This window comes from Hippocampus guttulatus, chromosome 3 (genome assembly GCF_054856545.1).
Source record: "Hippocampus guttulatus isolate MCC_2025c chromosome 3, RoL_Hgut_1.0, whole genome shotgun sequence".
NCBI classification, from domain to species: Eukaryota; Metazoa; Chordata; class Actinopteri; order Syngnathiformes; family Syngnathidae; genus Hippocampus; species Hippocampus guttulatus.
In genome coordinates, this window is record NC_141263.1 from 18,972,536 (window position 1) to 18,993,566 (window position 21,031).

Here is a 21,031-nt window from a genome sequence, read left to right on the forward strand (position 1 = left end):
CTTTTCATCCATTTCATTGCCTCTGCCAAGGAGATGCTCATTGCCTTGGGCTTCTTTCTGGATTTCTTTGGGTGAAAAAGACATTGTTCACTTCTTTGAGGAAAATAATTTTGGAAAAGACCTTGCTGTATAATGGTTTTATATCATATAATGTTTAGTTGGTGTCAGGGCATGACATCTCAACAGCTGCCTCACATTCTTGTGGTTTGAAAAACAGCTGTGGCCTTCCAGTGCGGAGTTTGCATGTTCACTCCATCCTTTGCGTGGTTTTCTCCAGATATTGCCTTCCTCCCACATAACAAAACATAGGCTAGTTTAAGACTCAAACCTGTCCCAGGATGCGAATGGTAGTTTTGAACGGTTGTGTGTCTCCAATTATCCCAACACTTTCAAATGCTTATATCTGCATGAAGAAACACAACTTTCAAACACTTTCCCCCTGCTTCAGATTTTTTTCATACGTTGCAGTCAACCCTCCCAACGTCTCTCTCTCTCTCTCTCTCCCAGTCCAGCCTTTAACTTCCGCTCTCCACATCTTCCAAATCCTTTCTTCCTACCTCCTTCCTTCAACCCACTTCACCCGGATCACCCGCCGGATTGGTCGACTACTCCTCATGCCCACGGAATTCTTCTTCTCGTTATCCCCTTCCGTATGTGTCGTTAAAAATAAGTTAGCATATTATGCCTGAGTAGAAGAATTAGGTCACGTCGACAGTCAGGCAGACGGATGAATTTGGGCCTCACGACCTTCCGTGCTACATCGCCTCGTCTTGCCTCCGAAATATAAAGCGCCTCTTACTGCGCTCTCTTCTTCCCTCCCTGTCATCCTCAGGTTACATTCCCGTTGGCCTGAGCTGCCTCCGCTCCGCTCTCTATCACGACATACTCGTGGAAAATGGAAGAATTATTCCGGGCTTCTCCTCCTCATATATGCTATTCCAGCTAGCTTGACCGGAATCACCATATGTTACACCTAAGGAGGTTTAGGTGGCATATGGCTCAGCGCTCACGTACGCAAAGTAAAAGAAGCCGAACCTTTTGCTGTAGGTTTTAGTCTCTTCACCAGCTGTTACCGTGCCCTGTCTGTCCACCTCCCCTGGTTTTCGCTCACATCATTGGTTTCTTGCCATAACAGATGCTGTGAGACACCCAGAGGTTGGTGGGGAGGATGTGGGAAGGCCGGCGAGCAAATCGGAAACGATCCTGATTCTTATCGTGTGTTGTTTTCGACCCGTCTCTCCTGTGTTCTCTTAATTTGAAAGTTGATAACGATACTCAATGCCAAAGACAGGGCCCACAGGAGCATGTCACGTGATCTTGAGATGAAAATGTTCATAAGAAAATAATTGAAAGTCACAAATCAGACAACCGGACATGAGTCGTCGTATTGATTCAGCATTGGAAAAACAAGAATCTCAAGATAAACCTAATTTATCTCACTATTTTCACCTAATGCACAACATATAAAAGATATTCCTTCCATTTTAAGTGTCTTTTAATTGATTTTAATTAAAAAAAAAACACTCTCTTACCTCCAGCAGGTTCAGAATGCAGTGGCCCAGCTTCTCGCAGACTCAAATAGACAATAATTTGAACATCATTACGTAGGCCTCGGGCTAATTTTAGAATCGATTTTAAGATTTTAAAGCACATATTGGTAATATTAATCTGGCTCCAAATTGCGTATCCATTTTTTGTAAGCCTTTATGTGCCCCCCCTGCACCTACAGATCCTCCGTTGAGGTGGTGCGGATTGTGCGACAAAACACTTTGTAAACGTGTTTTAATCATGTTAAGATGATGATGATGATGATGATTTTCATGCCATCGTTGCATATTGAGCAGAATAACATAACAAACTCTTCCTTGACTCATTAAGCCCCGTAAAAGGAACCTCGACTGTAATGGCGTATTTGCACCATACAATATAATTTCCAGTTTATGACATTTTGTAGTGTGTTAATTTGCACTTGCATTGCCACCGTTGTTTATATTGCAACGGATTCTGGGTAGTGACCTAACATGGTTGCACAAACTTGTTATGAGTGGTTGCAGCGGTCTGTTAGCAGCGATGGGCTGCTCTGTTCAGCCTTTTCAATCAGAACCAGAGCAGCAGTCAAGGACATGAGGAAAGTGAACAAGAAACCCGAGATGCAAATGTAGATCACGGACGTGAGAAAGCTAGAGTCATTTTATTATTGTCATATAATTGTGAACTTAGGTCAGCCATATTGTGTGGCGCTGTCAAAGATGATGGTGCGGCATGGGTACGAAACCAATCATAAACTAAGCCATCTTTGTTGCTGTGCTCCTTAATATGCATTGACATAACGAGGCAGACTAAGGTACAGTTGCAAAATGTAAAGAAAAAAACCAGTGGTTGTGACACTGAAGTTTATGTTCGACTTGAGAGGGATATTCTGAAATTTTAGTTGACTTTTTAGTTGAATACAACTTTTACCGTCACTTTTGCGAGTGCTGCTGCACTCAAAATAGTTTGCTTGGTAACACCGTTTTCATATTCATATTTGATTACGTCGGGATTGATTGCAATTACTTTAATTTAATAAATCCTGAAAAATACTGCACTTTTTTCCTGCATATCAACTTTGTTTTTAAGCTTACATGTATTCACGATCAAAGCCATATACATTTGTGAAACTTTTCCCATTGTACAGTTTGGGTTTGTTAACGCCCACCCCTTGTTCTCTTCTCATTTCACTCTCAACCATCTACAAAAAAAAAAAAAAAAGATCTAAGTCATTCTCATCTCTTTGACGCTCTTTTCATCCTGGAGAAAAAAAACTACAGAGTTGCTGTTGAAGTCAAAATCACGTTTGGATGTAATGCTGATGATGTAGCTTCATGTTCTTACAAGCTTAGTTTTAAAGGAAAAGAACAAGAAGTTGACATTTTTTAGAAATAGATGATCTGACATGCCCTCAGATGCCATGATGGACCAGCCAGGACTCATTTCTCTATTTGAAATTTAGGTCTTTCCTCCATTGAGGAGCAAAGATTGACAGAGGAGCGAGGTGATCCCATTTTTTTCTGAAATGGGATCGAAATTTGATTTTATCATTTCACGGAAATAACAACTCAAGATGACCATTGTCACAAATCAACAATCTCCGTGGTGCAATTATTACTGCCACCACAAATCTCTACTTCATGCTTTATGTTTCGTTTGTAATTACCGTAGTTTCCGGATTATAAGGTGCACCTAAAAGCATAACATTTTCTCAAAAGCCGACAGTGAGCATTATAATCCGATGCGCCTTATATATGAATCAATATTCTAATTTCTTGGATGTAGTGTTTTAAATGTTCTGTAGAGCGCTTTGTTCCAGCTGCAGCAGTTGTGTAAACTCTATATCAATAAAGCTGTATTGTATTGTATTGTATTGTATTCCCTTTCGCGTAGCTCCATCTAGTGGATGCATAATGCAACCGCATCCATATATCTTCTATTCTATACGCCTTATAATGCGGTGTGCCCTATACATGAAAACCGTTTTAAAGTAGGCCATTCAAAGTGTGCCATATACTCGGTGCCTTATAGTGTGGAAAATACGGTACATGAAAGTCACATATATTGTAATGAGCGCTGTTACTCTTCACAACTTTGCAGTTGTAGAGACGATGGTGCCAAAGCGCTTTACAAAAGTGATGTCCACATTTGCATGTTTGTACCTCTACTGGACAAAGATATTACAAAACTGCCCATGATTAAAAAAACAAAAAACAAAAACAAAAAACCAACTCCCCCCCCAAAAAAAACACAACTTCACTCAGGTACTCATATCAATTTCTCCATTGATTAAACACCAACAAAGTAGGTCAAAGAAATTATAGTAGCTACACATAACAGTCTGCAGTATTTAGAAGTGTGGCTGGAAAAATGTCAATCATAAACAAGTTTAGCAACACAAATAATGCACGTAAGGTAAGCGTTGATTTTGACAGAGTGTGTCCGAAATGAGCACATTGTGAAATGACGATGTGGCGAAAAAGACTTGCTCTGGAAAATACTTCTTGACGCTTTAATGCAAAATATGACAGACTGTGTTTTTTCATGACTGTTTGCTTGTTCCTTGCCAGTCACCCTGACCCGTTTTGGGACAAATCCTCTTGGAGAGCAGCCAAAATAATGTTCTTGTGTACTGCATAAATTGGCGACGTTACATATTGAATATCACGTTAGAATGAATACACAGTACACCTTTTTCACAAACTAAACATTTATAGAATGTGACGATTTTTTTTTCTAATTTTACGTGTCCATGTGTATAATGCTTTCTCATGATTTTGATTGATTGATTTATTTATTTAGCAAAACAAATGTGTTATTGTCGAAGAATTACAGTAGCTAAATTTGCAAACAGTTATCAAGCAGGGGTTCACTATACACTCAAAATGTTATCCAAAAACCTGCTGTGCTTTTAAAATTACGATGCAATTAAACAAACATTCAAACGCAGGCAAAACAACCTCTTCACAGCTTTAAATCGTAAATCGTCCTTGTGGGTGTAGTGCGGATGTTTGTGCTTGTTTTTGTGTTTGGACTTCATGAATAAGCACATAAACAGAAACTTTGACCGAAAGCACAAATAAGGTTACGAAGGAGAGTCCTTTCATGTATGACGGTCGTTTACTGGTCAGGTTGATGTTAAATCAGTGCAGCAGGCATGTTTTGATATCCAGAGCCCCGATTGAGCTATCATGAAAGAGGACTCATGGGAGTTGGATGGAGGTCATGACACGAACTGTTTAGATCGCTTCACTCTCAATACGAAGAGTTGTTGATGTCTATATGCTGCTGTGAAGGAATCTTTGGGTGGGATCAACACCCGCAACGTTTTTTAAAAATCTTTTTGTTTTCTTTCTTCCTCTCCTATGTTAGCCTTTCCTTTCCTGCCATGAGAGCAGAGAAAGTGCCAAAGCGTCTCAGCGGCCTCTTGTAAACGAAGAAAAATGAAATGGAGCTCATCTGCATGCATGAGCAGACCCGAGCAGTAGGCACGCATATCAATCACATTCTGCGTGGCTCCGCCTTCCAACGGATTCATGACCCTCCGTGGGGATTCCTCCACAGAAACACTGACGCATGCATTCGGATACACGCGACACACAAATACGCACGATAACAGCCACTCTGACACGCCCATCGCCACCGCCGCTCTGTCGAGCACTTTTTAAGCAGCCCTCCAGTGTCATCGTTAGTTTTTGAGAGGGATGTCCTGTCACATGTACACAAAAAACCCAAACATGGCAGTCTGTGAAGACTCAATTAATCAGAGTGACTACTTGCAGATAAATTATGTTCCACATGTGACTAATGTGCATTGAATGTTTTCAACCATGTGGTGACAACACATTCAATCAGCGTCCTCTGGGACTTTTATTTATTTTTTATTTTTAATCGATGGATCATCACAGCTGGATGGATTCCTGCTTGAGCAGCACCTTCTGAAGACTGATAGTCGTGTTTCATGCTAACTCAATTGATGCATGTCTGAGCAGCACAGAACACCTCACCGGTGCTAGTGGGAAGAGATTTTGCAGCGTTTTCACAAGAGGGACCTTTGCTTAATGTAGTCCTCACAATGTGACAGCACTACATAAGATTCGGTCCCAGTTCAGACTGTCAGACACACATTTCTTAACCACTCACCCATATTCTGTAGCACTTGTCTTCATTTGCTACTCACCAGCTACCTTTGGCAAGAGGTGGAGTACATGCTGGGGTTGTTGCCAGTCACTTGCAGGGCAACAAATTTTGGTTCAAACTATAAACAGTTGGGTCTATAAAAAACATATTTACACCCAAAAGGGACCAATTTGCTATTCTGGTCAATTTGACCCACATTTCGTAAAACAGCCCGAAAGATGGGTCAAATTGACCCAAGTTGCGAATCAGTCCCTTTTTGACCCAACTGTTTTTAACGTTTTGCGATGATCGTAGCGCATGTTAGTCAATATTCAAGTACTTTGGATCTTTTCTGTTTGTTCTCCTAATGCTTGCATTTTTTTCTGGACAGTCAAGTTTCCTCCCAAAATCCGAAATATGCATTTTATGTGCATTGAAGACTCTAAAACACTAAAGCGGGGGTCAAGTTAAGTTGATCTACTTACTATCAAAATGCAAACTATATATACAGTATACAGTATATATATATATATATATATATATATATATATATATATATATATATATATACACATATATATATATATACAGTATATATATTTTTTTTACCAGTCATCTCACTCTACTGTACACTGCAAAACTGACCATTCTCACAGCAAGCAGCCACCTACTTCCTTTGAACCCTTTCATGTCTACCATCCCTTTAAAACCGTTCATACTCCCACCCCAGTCATCAAGGTAACTGTCTCTGGTGAATGTTTCTCCCTTGGGGGTCAACACAAACAGTCTGCTCATTAAATATATGCGTAATATCTGTTGGTGTACCTGGCATTAAAGCATGAACCCAAATTGCACCTTTTTTTTTTTTTTGGCCTGAACTTACTCGGACGACTTGCACTGAATAAATTCGCCCAGGGATACATCGTCCAGACAGGGAACTGCAGGTACACTTCAAAATGATGATCAGCCATGGTGGAATGGTACTTGGACTGAATGTTTTGAAGAGCGCCCAAAAATGCCACTTAACCTTCTTCGGTGTACCAATAGTACATCAGAGGTGTAACACAAGGTTCTCTTGATTTGCCTGCACCTTTCAGTCAGAACTTACCGAAGCGGTGTAGTATAGTGATCCCCCCCCACCTATCCCTCTTTCTTCATCATCCCTCTGTCTCGCGCTTCTTTCCCTCCCGCTCCAATCTTCCGTGTATCTGTCTCTCTGCCGTCATTCCTTTTCCCGATCAGACAACCGAAGCTGCCAAGCCGCCGGAGGCGGGAGCAGACAGAGGAGCCAGTCCATCCAACCTCCCTCTCTGGAGAGGCAAACTAATGCAGACACGCCAATCAGTTTCAAGCAGACAATTATTCACCATTCATATCAGCTCGCCGTCTTCTGAACTTATTCCCACACTGGTCCACGATCAAGCACACAAGGCTCTTTCAATCGTGTGATCCTTCGGATGCTTGGACTTGAAGTTCTGCGAGCATGATAATGTGTACACAGGGCATACAAAGCTGTTGCTACTGTAACATTATGAACATTGACACTGCACTTAAATATGGGAAAGAAAGTACTTTAACAATGATTCAATGAAATTGCATTGCATATAAATACCATATTTTCTGCACTATATAAGCCGCACCAAGCAATTAATGGCCTATTTTAAAATAGTTTGCATATTTAGGGTGCATTGCATTATAAGGCGCACGGGATCAAAGTACAATAGTAGAGTGGCCGTTCTTAAACGCACTCTTAAATGCACAATACACACAAACAATTTAATTGTGGAAGTTCCATCATGACTACATGATCTTACAAGCAATTATTTTGTACTATTAAGTTCTTACAACTGCGATTGGCTGGCAACCGGTTCAGGGTGTCCCCCGCCTACTGCCCGAAGACAGCTGGGATCGGCTCCAGCACCCCCCGCGACCCTAGTGAGGATAAAAGCGGTTCGGAAAATGAATGAATGAATGAAAGTTCTTACAAGACACATTCGTGATTATAAGGGCATAGAATCAAGAGGATTTTGTCTAGACTTTTGTTTCGACTGTTTCCCATTTAGAAAATCAGATACATGAAGCTGAATCTTAAACTTGAGATGAGCCTCGGCATTATACCTGATGTGAGCTGAACTTGTAAGGTGAACAGGCCGCCCACTCGCTTGCTGTCTGTTGAGTGATAACAGTTGTTGAGCACGGTGAGGATTTGTTCTCCGCGTGAATCGATTCTAATCACATCATTGTGCTGTCCCGACTCCCACGACTCTCCCGGGGGTTTAATGCTCCTCTCTGGCCTTTTTCCCTCCTCGCCCGCTGTTTTTGCTCTGTCTGCCCCCCCCCCCCCCCACCCACCCCCACTCCTCACTTCTGTCTCCCCTCGTCACAGTGGGGTGAGGACAGTTGATGTTAATTGCTCGCAAGCCAGGGCTCTTCATAGGTCACTGGGAGCCTTTGGGGGATACATTAGTAATGAAGTAGATTCCAAAATCACCCTGTGCAGTACGGTATGTGTTGCATCGCAGCATTGCGGGGAGAAAGAAAAAGATTTCAGCACTCAATATAGTATGTATAGTATAGTATAGCACTCAGTTATGATGTATGATATATGTAAGCAAATGCGTTTCTTTTTGGAAGCAGGTAAATGACAGACAATAATTGTAATTTTGCGCATTATTTAGTAATTCCAAAAATATGAAGCCATACTTGTGTTCTACAAAATGCCATGCTGTTCTAATATTACAACTACTTGGCAAAATCCTTTCCACAATAGAATGTCTATTTCATTACCACGGTGATGCCAAATCACCTACTTTCTCCATTGTGAGACCAATAAAGGTTTTCTTAACTGATCTTACTTTGGTGTTCTGCTGTATTTTAGAGGTGGTCAGTTCTTCACACTGAGACAGCTGCTCATCGCACGAAAAAGTTAATAATCAGAGCTGTACACAAAATTACAAGTTGTTCCTTATTTCTTCTTTCACAATAACATGCCTTTGTGTCTTTCTATTGTTTTCTTTGGTGTATTTTCTATGTGTGACGTATTGATAAAGCGCCAGTGTTCAGACAACGTTCTTGCCCTTTTCGCGGTTCAGAGATCTTGCTGATTACATAATGTGCTTTTCCTCCCCCTTCTTCCTATGGTCTGTCTGTCTCACCACCCGTGCACGCACCAAAGCTCCTGCCAACGCCCAGATTGTGCACTCGGGTGCCGCGTGCAACGTCAAGGACGATAACATCAGTGAGAGGATCTACACTATCAAAGAAGGAGACACGCTTGTGCTTCAGTGCATCGTGAAAGGGCACCCGAGACCACAGGTGAGTTGCGTCTTGAGTTGCATCTGCCGCTTGTTTTCAATTTTTTATTTTATGATTTTATTTATTTATTTTCTATACACCTTCTGCCTTCTTGGGAAGTCTTCAAATGTGAAGTAAGAATGTGGCAAATACTGATAAATACTTTCCTCTGAAGCATCACCGGTGGATCTCCTGGGGCTCTTTAAGTGCGCTTAATGATTGGACCTGTGGGATGACCGTGTGCAAAGCTGCAACACCTACGGCATTGATTTCCATAAAATATCGTGTAGGGGTATAACATCTGGGCCATTTTGATTCCAGATAACGCATTCTGTAATTTTGTACATATGATTTTGAAAATGATGCTCCATGAACGACGGCTATTGCTAGCTATATTTAGTGTTGGGAGTTCTGCATTAAAAAAAAAAAAACGAACACAGTTACAGTCATGAACCTTTTATGAACATTCTCAATAATATTTCAGGAATTGTTTCCATTTCATTCATCCTTCCATCCATTTTCTTCTGCTTATTCGGGGTCGGGTTGCTGGGGCAGCTGCTTTCACAGAGAACCCCAGGCTTCTCTTTCCCCAGTCACTTTGTCCAGCTCTTCCGGGGCATCCCGAGGTATTCCCAGGCCAGCCGGTCGACATAGTCTCCCCAGTGTGTCCTGGGTCATCCCCGGGGTGTCCTAGCAGTGGGACGTGCCTGGAACACCTCACCAGGAAGGTGTCCAGGAGGCATCCTGAGGAGATGACTCCTCATCTGATTCCTCTCGATGTGGTAGCAGTCGCAGCTCTACTCTTGTGTCCCACCTGGAAGACCAAGCTTCTGACCCTACTTCTAAGAGAAACCTTGGAGAACGAACTTTTTTCGGCCACTAGCATCCAGGATCTTGTTCTCTCGGTCACGGCCCACAACTTGTGACCATAGATGAGGATAGTCACGTACATCAAACAGTAAATCGAGACTTTCGCCTTTTAGCTCATCTCATTTTTCACAACAAGGGACCGATACAGCGTCCGCATCACTGCACCGTTGCACCGACCCGCCTGTTGAGCTCCCACTCCATTCTTCTCTCTCTTGTAAAGACCACAAGATACTTGAACTCCTCCACTTGGACCAGTATTTCATCTCACCAACTGAGGACCATGATCTCAAGATTTGTAGGTGCTGATTTTCATCCCAACCACTTCACATTTTCCCTTTAGAATCGCAGTAAGGCCTGTTTGAATTAACTTTACCATGTCCATTATTTTGCATCTACCGTCAGTTGTTACACATTCTTTTTTTTTTCATGACATTTCTTTGAAAAGTCTCAGCCTTCTTGTATGTTGTGACTGTACCATCAAACCTTTCACTCATTGTTTAACCTTTATCACTGGGCCATCTTTGCTTACGCTGGAGCAAATTCATGGCAGGATTTTGTATCTCCCACGTGGCTTCCACATTAGTGCTGTTTTTCAGGAGCAATTGTAACAATGCCTCGGGCCTGATGAGGATTTTGCTGTTAGGATGTATTAGCACCGAGTGTTAACACAGGAGGGGGTGGGGGGTGTAGCGTTTGGGACAAACATCACCTCATAAATGTGAGCATATTGGTGGTGAAAACACTGCGACCAAAACTCAGCCTGGTTTGGATAGAATTCACATACACATCTTTTTTCCTCTTTCACCTCTGCAGCTTTTCGGATAGACACCGAAACCATGCGACCTCTCTACTCATGATCATCTGTATTTTGTTGGTGTTGGGACAAAAGCAAATCCTTCTCACAAACGACAGTGAGATTGTTTCGATCCACTTTGCCGGTTCACTTGAAAAGTGCACCGCATTTTTTAAAAGCCAATCTGGCGAGAAGTGAAGGAGAACAAATGAATTTACGCAGCGGCTTTATAGGTCGCACATGTTGGCTTCCGTTCCAAGACTGATCTCGGTAGAAACTCCAGATGTAATAAAGGTTACAAGCACAACAAAACACCCACTTAAAGCCTGCCTCGTTCTGTGGTATCTCCATACCCTTGCGCTCCTTTGGGATTCTTGTTTTGTATACGGACACGGAAACTGACAGTGGTGGGCATTCGTAGATGTAACGGAAGCCCATGTTGTGTTGATAGCTGACTTGCATTGTTGGATCTGGCGTCTCTCATCTTTCTCTTGATTTTGCACGGGGCTCTGGTCAGGGGAGTTTGCTGTCCAATCAAGCACATTAACACCGTGGTCACTGTACCGTATTTTTGTACCTTTGTCAGGGTAGGCAAGTGCAAAGTCCTGCTGGAAAATAAACTTTTCAGCAGAGGGACACATGAGGTGCTCTAAAACTCCCTGGAAGATGTGGAATTCAAGAAACAAAGTGAGCATCACCAGCAGATGACGTGGCGCCCCAAACTATCATGGGTTGTGGAAACTACATTCAATTTAGCATTTTATTTGGAAATGAAGGCACCAGAGTCTGGAGATATAATGAAGAGGTCCGGAATCCACATTGCTTGAACTCCAGTGTGAGGGTTCCACAACAATAATAATAATAATAATAATAATAACAATAACAATAATGATCATAACAATTTAAAAAATGCAACACATTATGAAAAAACAGGAAACTGTCTCATATTGCCAGGTTTTCTTTTGGGTTCTGGGTATTTTTATTTATAGTTTCCATTGGAGCTCTTCAGGAGCTTTATTACAGCTGGCGTAATAAACAGAACGATTGTTTTTTTTTGACATCTGGAAAGTTAGGTGGCGCCTGAGTTATTTTTATTTTTTGGTGAGATTCTTTGTCGTCGTTGATAGTGTAGAGGCGCACACAGCGAGCAAGGGGATCAAATAGTGTCTCAATACTAATATCAGTATGAGTGTTTGTCCGTCTGTGCCCCGTAGCTGGTGACCAAACCAAGGCTACTCATAGTCTGCGCTTTGCCGACTATCAGCTTGCATAAGTCTGGAAAAGTTTAACAAAACAAAATGGTGTACTCGACCGCTTCAAAGTGTCTCATGCGAACACCCACCGATTAAGCCATGGACAGGAAACTCTTTCACACATATATGACTCAGAATCAAAAGCAATTAGCACCCTTAGACACACTTCCCCCAGCAACAGATGACTTTTTTTATCCATCCCAAAAGTGTTGCTTGAATGCCGATTTTGTCACAGCTTTTTCTTTCCTGAGGGAATTTCCAATGGAAAGAATTAGTTTGTGTTCCCTCTCAGGAGCATTTCACAACAAAGCAAACTGATCTGAAAGTAACAAAATGTGTGTGTGCGCGTGCGTGTGTGGTGTGTGTGTGTGTGGTGTGTGTGTGAGTGTGTTTAGAAACTGCCCTTAGGTTTAAAGGCTTCCTGCCATGGTGCGTGCTACACCCGTCGAACAAGTTTAGTGAAGAATCTGTGAAAATTGCCCTGTGACAAACATAACACCAATGTTCAAAGAAAAAAAGAAACCAACAACAACCTGGCTTTCTGAGGGGCATAATGAGCAACGAGAGCAAATAGAGATGTTGTCGGAAACATCTGGTGTCCTGTGTTGAACTCCAGGGTGTAGGTTCTGTGTGTGTGTGTGTGTATGTTAGGTGAGAAAAGCAGTGTTTCTCACGGGTGCATGTCCACTAGCATCACATCAACATGAATAAAACAGTGCTTGTGTGTTTACTCCTTGTTCTTCTTCCGTTTGTGTTTATAAGTACAAAGTGCGTGTGCTCCAGCCCCTCTTGTCTTGTGCAGTTTTTTAAAAATGTTTTGGGTGGTGGTGGGCTGGGAGGTTCTCTAAGAGCTGGAGTAATAACTGTTGTAAAAACAAAGAGGAAAAACACACTTTTATTTTCTTGGAGGTGCGGAAAGATGGAGAAAAGTGTATTGTCAGTTGTTCGAGGTGGTAGTGTGCTTTTGGTCATACTTCACGATCCAGGGGAACTCCACACGCTGAGGACCGCAAGTGTTGTGCAACCTTAATTTTCCTGGAAAATATGCAAAAAGATGATTGGAACCAGAATCGATCAAATTCAACCAATGCCCAACGACTATGGTTTGTTTTCGACCATTTGTCCCCCTGGCAGTGACTCCTACATTTCCAATAAATACTCTGCCAGAAGCCTACATCATGATGTTCAATATGCAAATTGTCTGTGCGAATGCCTGTATTTCGGCTGATAACTTTAGAGCGTCACCAGCCACATTGGCTTGTGGTCAACAAAGTTAATTTCGAACCCTGATTATGTCAACTGGAGATAAAAAATATTTTAAAATCAAAACAACATGACGAGGGGACAGAATGTGCCTGACTGAAGGTTGGCACACCTGCCAATTTATTGTGAGTTGTTCAAAAGAAAAAAAATCTGCCTTTACAAAGAAAATGCTTCGTTTGGATGACATTTGAACGTAACAATATGGCCATAATTGCGGTTGTTGTTTGCAGCGGTTTAGAACTGCTCTACATCATAATAACAGCTGTTTATTTTTGTATATGCGTATCGGTACAAGCCTTAGATTGTTTGTGGCAAAGAGACGTATGAATGCACAGACACATTTCCAGACAGGAAAGGAAAAGGGCAGCGACAATGATGAAATCTTCCACATATAAGCTGATAAAACAATATAGGGAGATACAAATTCCGTGTTACTTACAGTGAAATTCAATTTTATTTCAGTATATGTTTGACTGACATCATGTGTAATTTAAAATATGTATCGTACCTTGGCATCCACAAGACACGTTTTCTCCATTTTCTCCAAGCGGCACGCCACATGAACTCCTGGTTATGGCCGATGGAAGAGAAATGTATAAAATAGAAGTAATAAGTAGTTGCGCTGACCTCTGTGGCAAGGTTTCGTGTAGGATAAGCACATTGCGGCATTCTCAGTTGTCTCCCTTTGGGCATACTGCCTTTCCGAAGCGCTCCATCAGCTTTATTGATCATGTGACTTGAGTCGCTGACGCCTTCTTGTGGCTACAGTACCTAGTGGAGTATTTTTCAATTCACATACGATTTGCAATAATTCCACTCCGAAGAACAAAACTAGTGGGGTGCAAAGTCTGCGGTCTTCAACTCCCTGAAAAGATGGGGACAATGGTGAGTCAGTAAAAGGAGATAAATTCAATATATTTTGTATTATATGTATTATACTTTGGCTGTTGCTGATGCCACGTTCCATTATTCGGCCAGTTGTTTCACCTTTTAGTTTCAAATGCCTACACTGATGTATTTATTTATTTATTTATTTTGAGTGCAAGACTCGCATTGAAAAAAAAAAAGGATTTTGCACGTTGTGCTTTGAAAGAGTTGCAGACGTTGTGTTTTTTGGCTCTCACAAATATTTAACCCTGTAATGCCTTTCGTATCATATTTGATACATGCATTTTCATTATGTAACTCATTCTTTATAGTACATTAAATCATCTGTATCAAATTTGATACTGCAGGTTTAAAATATGATTTTCCCCAAATTTTCCATTTTTGATGTAATCTACATAATGCTTATAAATGTGATACAACAAATATCTAAAACAAAATAATATGGGAAAAAATATTTTTGTGGATTTGGTTATAAGGGTTAATGAACATCTCAGTTCCCAAAAATCAGATTTTTCTGGCTATTCCTTGATGGGTCGGGCATTAAAGGGAGTATATATATATATTTTAAACTGTTCAACCTCGTCATGATTGATAAACTGTTTTTATGATCTTGGTCTTGTCACAGTCTCAGCTTGTCTCAGTTTTGCCCTGTTGTTGATGTAAGCTTGTTTCATTCTTTGGGCTCTGGATTGGTGCTAATTATAATGCAGAAGAGGAAGCATTTCCAAGTTAGGTTTATTTTTTATTTTTTTTGCTCCCCTTGTTACACTTGCCCTCGCACGAAAATCAAGATGCGCTAGTTTTTATGCCCAAGTGCACGAAAAGCTGTCTATGTATATTGAACCCTTAGTCTTGGCTCAGTGTCAACTCCCAAAAGTCTGGTCCTGTCTTGGTCTCGCTTCGTTCTCGTCTCGGGTAAGTCTTATTGTGCTCTTGGGCACATTATTACCAACAGTACAACAGCTTTGAACAATAAATGCAATCGGTGCACTTTAAAGCCGGATTTTAATTACAGTTCTGTTCCTGTCATATTCAAAACTGACGAAAGGGAGCCTCATGAAAGGGTCGGCTCTGTAGTTATGAAATAATTAGATGATTCTTTGTTGACAATGAGTCAGATGACCTCAACGCGGGGTCACTGTTTGGTAAGCAGACAAAGCTGTCACTTGTGATGACTGATAGCAGTTTTTGTCAATTTACTTAATAACCAATTTTTATTCAGTAACATTTCTCAGTGTGCTGGAGAACCTGAAAAATGGATGTTAAAATCGTTGAATGGTGTTTAACCTTGAAAAAGGAGCATGAATAATGAATTTCAAAGATTCACAGAATGAGAAAGATTAAAAAACATTTTCTTTTTTTTCTGCAGTCAACGGCCGCAAAAGTTACATAAAGTTGAGCTTGTGATTTCTTTTTTTTTTTCCCCCTCCTCTTACCAGAAGTTGGTATTTGCCTGTGGGTGCTCTCGGTCTATTCTGGCTGCTTTATTATTTATGACTGCATTCCAGTTTATCAAGAGCGTCCTCATAATCCTCTCTGTATGCTGCCATCAGAGAGACAAAACGGCAACAAATTTGTGCCGACAACATTTAAACGCATTTATTGATGAAGGCGCCACGCAGAATCGTAAAAGCGTCGTTGTTCATTTATTAGATAAGTGGTTTCATTTCATTCAAAAATCTTTCATCCATATCCTCTGGCTTTGGAACAGCAGCGTGGCAAGTTTAATAGCTCCATTTAAGATCATAAGATGTCCTGATTAAGAATCTTTTTTGAGGTTTTTTTTTCTGTCCGTGCCCTCCCTGAATGAGATCGCTTTCCATTTGCTTTCACTCTTCCCTCCGAAGGAGGATCCAATTTAAGCAGGTGAGGGCAGCCCGATAGAAAGCTCCTTTGGCCAGAATGAGGCTGATTGAGGATTTGTCCTCTCCTTTATCAAGAATGATTGTTTACCTTTGCTTGAGCTAGATAGGATTGAAAAGAGAGCTCCGTACACTCACAGGGCCATCTGATCATTTCTCTTTTCGGCCCCACATCTTCACATATTATGGCAGTTCTTCACTGCCAATAACGTTCTCACTTTAAAGTCTTTGTTTTTGCCTCTCGACTGTTGATTGCCTCTTACTTCCCTCTCGCCTGTCATGTCGAGCGCTGCTAATTCTTCTTCATCCCTCTCATCATTTTGATCCACTTTTGTTCTTCTTGAAGACTTTCTCTCGCTTCTCTTTCCGTGCTTCACTTCAGACTGAACTGCAAGTCTCGCAAGTCATCACTGCTCACTTTCGTGAAATATACTGACACCAAGAAAGGTTCTTACGTGAGGGCCATTGCTTTAAGTGGGACGGTACGCAGTGGGTTTGAGTATCAGCACTTATCAGTTTTTGCCTCTAGCAGACTGAGACTTTTTACAGCATACCAGGACTTCACAAAGGCTTCCTGTACCCTCTTTTGTTCTATTTCTCTTGCATTTTGTGATACTCATACGACTTCTTTGGTAATTTGGTCACCTAAAATGAAAATACATTTTTAAAAAAATGCTAGATTTTTTTTCTGCCTCATGTGGTGGTGTATTTGGTATATTTTGACATGCCAAGGAAGTTGCAAACATATTCATAATGTAACACGTGATGAAAGAACAAACGATGTAAGTAAGCAGTGCTGTAGAAGGAAAAAAGTAATAAGAGGCGAGGTCAACACAAAGGTGATTTTTGCATCGCGAGAGTGAACTCCCAGGGCAGCGAGGCTTTTAGTTAGCAAAACGTTCCAGTCACACTCAGCAACCTCTTGTTACACACAAGCATATACACGCACTGACCACAGACACACACACACTGAGACACTCACTCACATCACCTCTTCAAGAACACAATAGGACAGTAAATGGCTTTTCTGAAAGTGATTCCTACCCACTTTATTATTTATTCATGGTTCTGCTGGTCACTGCAACCTTGAGCTTGCCGTTGTGTGTGTGTGTGTGTGTGTGTGTACATGGGTCTGTGTGTGCGTGTGTGTGTGGAGGGTACGTGGGGCTAACCATAAAAGAGAAAAGTGGTGAGACAGAGACAAAAGAGGGGGCTGTGTGATGAGAGCCGCGGTTTGGAATGTGGGTTTGGATTTCCGTCCTTGAGCGCTGAGTGGAGGGCGATCGATGGTGAGGAGAAGGGCGGGCTGATCGGGTGGCTGCGTCAGGCTGCACAGCCACTGAGTGGCTACATGACTTGGACACAAACAAGGTCACCAGCTTGGCCTTTGACTGGATGGAGGGACAGACGGGGAGATGATGAGACGCGGAGATATGGTAGCCATTACAGTGCCTCTGGCAAACAGCGATGCTTAAAAGTCTCTGAGCACAACATTTTGGGGGCTATATTGCAGCTCTCTGTGCATGGAGTTGCCCATATGGAGCAACTCCATGGAGCACATGGAGTTGCCCACAACTCATGCACCAATTTGGCATTACGCGAAAGCATGATTCGGGGTGCAAGGCAGTCTGCAATTGCCCATATCACATGCACGGCCGAATATCTCATCCGCAAGAGTAGATCTTGCAGTTTACCTGCATATGTCATGCACGGACTCCAGTGAGTCTATTTCTCTGTATTTCTGCACGGCGTACTCGGTTGCACCGCGCTGCGACTGCATTGATTTTGATGCAAATGATTGATGTCGCTAGGATCTATCCCACATTACTCCCAATTCTACCTGTGCAAAGTCTAGCAAAATCTAAAAAAAACCAAAACTCGATTCATGTGTACAGTGAGGCTGCATTTTGCGCTAGACTTGCCATGATAAGGGGCCATTTAAAACTGACTGTGGATTATGATGGCGAGAGGTACAGTAATTGCGCCTCTTCTCTTATTTGTTTGCAGAGAAACATCTCGGTAGGACTGCATTGTATCGCATTTGTCCTATTTAATCTAAGCGACGCCACTGATCATGCTCCTTATGTAGCTAATGCAACTATCACCATCCCACAGTGCAAATGCAAGCCCGATCAGGATCCATTGATCTGAAGTGAACTGAACTGCTTAGTGGCTATGCATACGCAAAGCTATGATTACCAAGAGCAAAGTGCTGGTGATGAATGGTGTACAGTGTAAAGGACTAATAAGCCGGGGGAAGGAGCCAAGATAAGAAGGTGGGCTTGCAAAATCTGTCCATTTTATTCGCCGTTGCGTGTTCGACCTCAGATGAGTTTTTCAGACTCGTGAACTGGAAAAAATACATCAGTGACGTCAGTGAAAAAAGGTCCGCCAGGGTTCTGTGCTTTCAGGAGAAATAATAAGCAACTGGGCAAGGTGGAACATCTGCTGCACATTTTGTACATGAAAAGCTTATTCACAATTGTTTGGGACATATTTGTGTGGGTTCATCATAATTGAGCTTCAATGGAGCCTTTTCGTTATGTGGACACAGTGCTTTGGTTTTTAGGACAATTACACAAACTCTCTCTGTCCTCTGTCCTCTTGTCCTCTTTTATGAACTTTTCATTTGCTTGCTAGCCAGTGGAAGAGTTGACAGATAATTTCTTGGTGAAGGAACTTGGTAAAGGAGCATTTGATTCTTGTTTTTATGTTCCCAGTAACTATAAATAATTGATTGAGATCACATGGCTGGCCAATCATTATTGTAAGTATGACACCAGCTCCCCGCATTTGGTGTTACTTTTTTTTTTCAATCTTCCGATCCGCTTTACTGACCTCACTGGATTTTAGCACAACCTGTTGCTTTGACATAGTTTGGCTTTAGGCATACATCTCTTTTATTGCGGATTCTCGTCTCTGCAATCACTTAGGCAACACCTCATTAGGGAGATTTTAAAACACATTATTTGCACCGTCATCTTATTTTTTTTTTTTATGCCACTCTTCAATTCCAATTGACAGATAGCAAGGACAACTTTAAAATGTGTTGGTGAAGGTGTTAAAAGTGTGAGCTGCACAGCCTTGGCACCTGCATCCTGCCTGACACATAGAGATAGAAATAAAATTAATTTGAAGCAGTAAAAGTGAAGAAAAAAATCAGTACAAACGCTGAATATTTATGGTTTCAATATTTATGGGTTCCTGTACTGGACTCCTCAACTGTGTATCTGTCTATGTCTGAGTGTCTGCTACTGTGGTGTAACACACCTTGCAAAGGAGGCCTCTCTCTCTCTGAGGTTCAAATAAAGATGTGGCATGTAAATAGCCTACATGGGTTAATTTTAATATCCAAGAGCAGCATAGTTGGCCAGTAGTTAGTGCAGGGGTCAGCAACCTTTTATACTCAAAGAGCCATTTCGACCCGGCTTCCACGGAAAAAAACAATACTGGGAGCCGCAAACACCTTTTGACATCTGAAACGATGAGTCCATCCATATTTCAGAAAAATTTATTGATGAAAACACATTTTGAACTCTTACAAAAAAAAGAAATCGCTGAGGAATTAAAAGCTGAACTAAGACTACTGAACTTCTAGAACTGACTTTCCAGCAAACCAAAATGCCATGAGCCGTCATCCTTTCGGCTTTTGGAGCATGCAGTGTAGCCTTGACCTGAATTTAAAAATGGAATGGGGAGCAAAAAAAGAGCACTATTTCAGTAAACAACGAAAAAAAAATTTTGCAAAATAACTGCATGAATATTTATTTTACCTGGTTAATAGGACTTCTGTTCCTGAGCCCCTGCGCACAGCGCCTGCAAATCAATGTGACGCTTATTTTGAATGAAGGGAATACAATATAGGATATAAATTATTTTCCCAAGCCACGCAGAGCCACAACATAAGAATGAAAGAGCCGCCTGCGGCTCCAGACCCATGGGTTGCTCACCCCTAGGTTAATGTGTCTACCTCACATTCAAAATGTTCCAAAGTGCCAGAACCAGGCTTAGACACAGGACACAGTTGCAAGTAAAAAGATTATATTTATTTGAGGATCAACTTAAAATGGCAAGGCTGTGGAAACAAGGCAAGAACTGGTCAGATCTGCGGCAAGAGGCTGAAGTGCGCGCACAAGGACGAAGTACACTGGCACAGGATAAAGGAAGACAAGGACCATTTAAACACAAAGTAAAGGGCAACAGGTTGAAACAATCAGGGCGGGGGTGGCAATCGGACTGGCACAGGAGGAAGGCTAAGTGACCTGAAACGAGAGGAGTAAAGTAAGTGACCAGACAAACACAAATGACCCTCACCACGGTGTGACACAAAGACTCAAAATTGTCCACGGGTGTGAGTATGAATGGTTGTCTGTCCATAGGTGCATACCTTTTTCCATCCTTCAATCACAATATCAGCTTTACATGCAACGTGGCGGATTGTGGAAGTTAGCGGCAGATCACTGTCAATTAAGACTGAGACTTAAAACCAGTGAAACATGTTGAAAAAAAAAAGAAAATTGTAATTTCCCCCCAAAGGTTGGCAACGCGATAAACAGACATGGCATCATCCTTAAAACACAATGATTCCTCTGCTTCCTGTAAAGTTATCACAGCTTGGGAATCATATTACTCTGGCAGAATGACCAATGCAGTCATTCATATTGTATGACAAGGTTAAAGAGAGGGAAGGCGTGTTCAATATCAGTGAGTCAGGTTTATTGAGTGCCGCGCGGCTCCACCTTCGCTCCGCGTGGCAAAGTTGCATTACTCTCCTTAAAAGATGGATTTGAGGGAATGCACATTTGACATCCCACAAATCCACCTTGGCAAGGTTCAAACTGATTGTGGACCAATTGGCATCCTTTAGGGAAACCGAGGTGGCATCTGCAATTGTGGATTTCATGTCGAGTAAAATAGCAGCTGGTGTATGTGATCATATTAAGTTCATTTTTTTAGTGAAAGCAATTGGAAGCCTGAGTAAAGTCACATTTAAAAAAGGCCCAATTAACACAACATGGTAAATCAAGGAAAGTATAAATTTAGACTCATGCACTGAAAAAAACAAGAGATCCATTGCATTTTCTTAATTGGGACATGCACATTGGTGGCACGTGATTAAAATGCGGTAGACAAGGCAATTCTCCCATGTTTTGCTCAAA

General features: G+C 41.7%; 1 protein-coding gene across 3 annotated transcripts in view; it reads left to right on the forward strand.

Annotated features, from left to right (window-relative positions):
• mdga1 (MAM domain containing glycosylphosphatidylinositol anchor 1) overlaps positions 1–21,031 on the forward strand; it is a 148,641-nt gene that overhangs the window by 36,441 nt on the left and 91,169 nt on the right. For all 3 annotated transcript variants that reach the window (XM_086107280.1, XM_086107279.1, XM_086107281.1), the window contains one exon: positions 8,825–8,964. In XM_086107280.1, the coding sequence (XP_085963406.1) occupies positions 8,825–8,964 (140 nt within the window). The remainder of the gene's footprint in view (positions 1–8,824; positions 8,965–21,031) is intronic.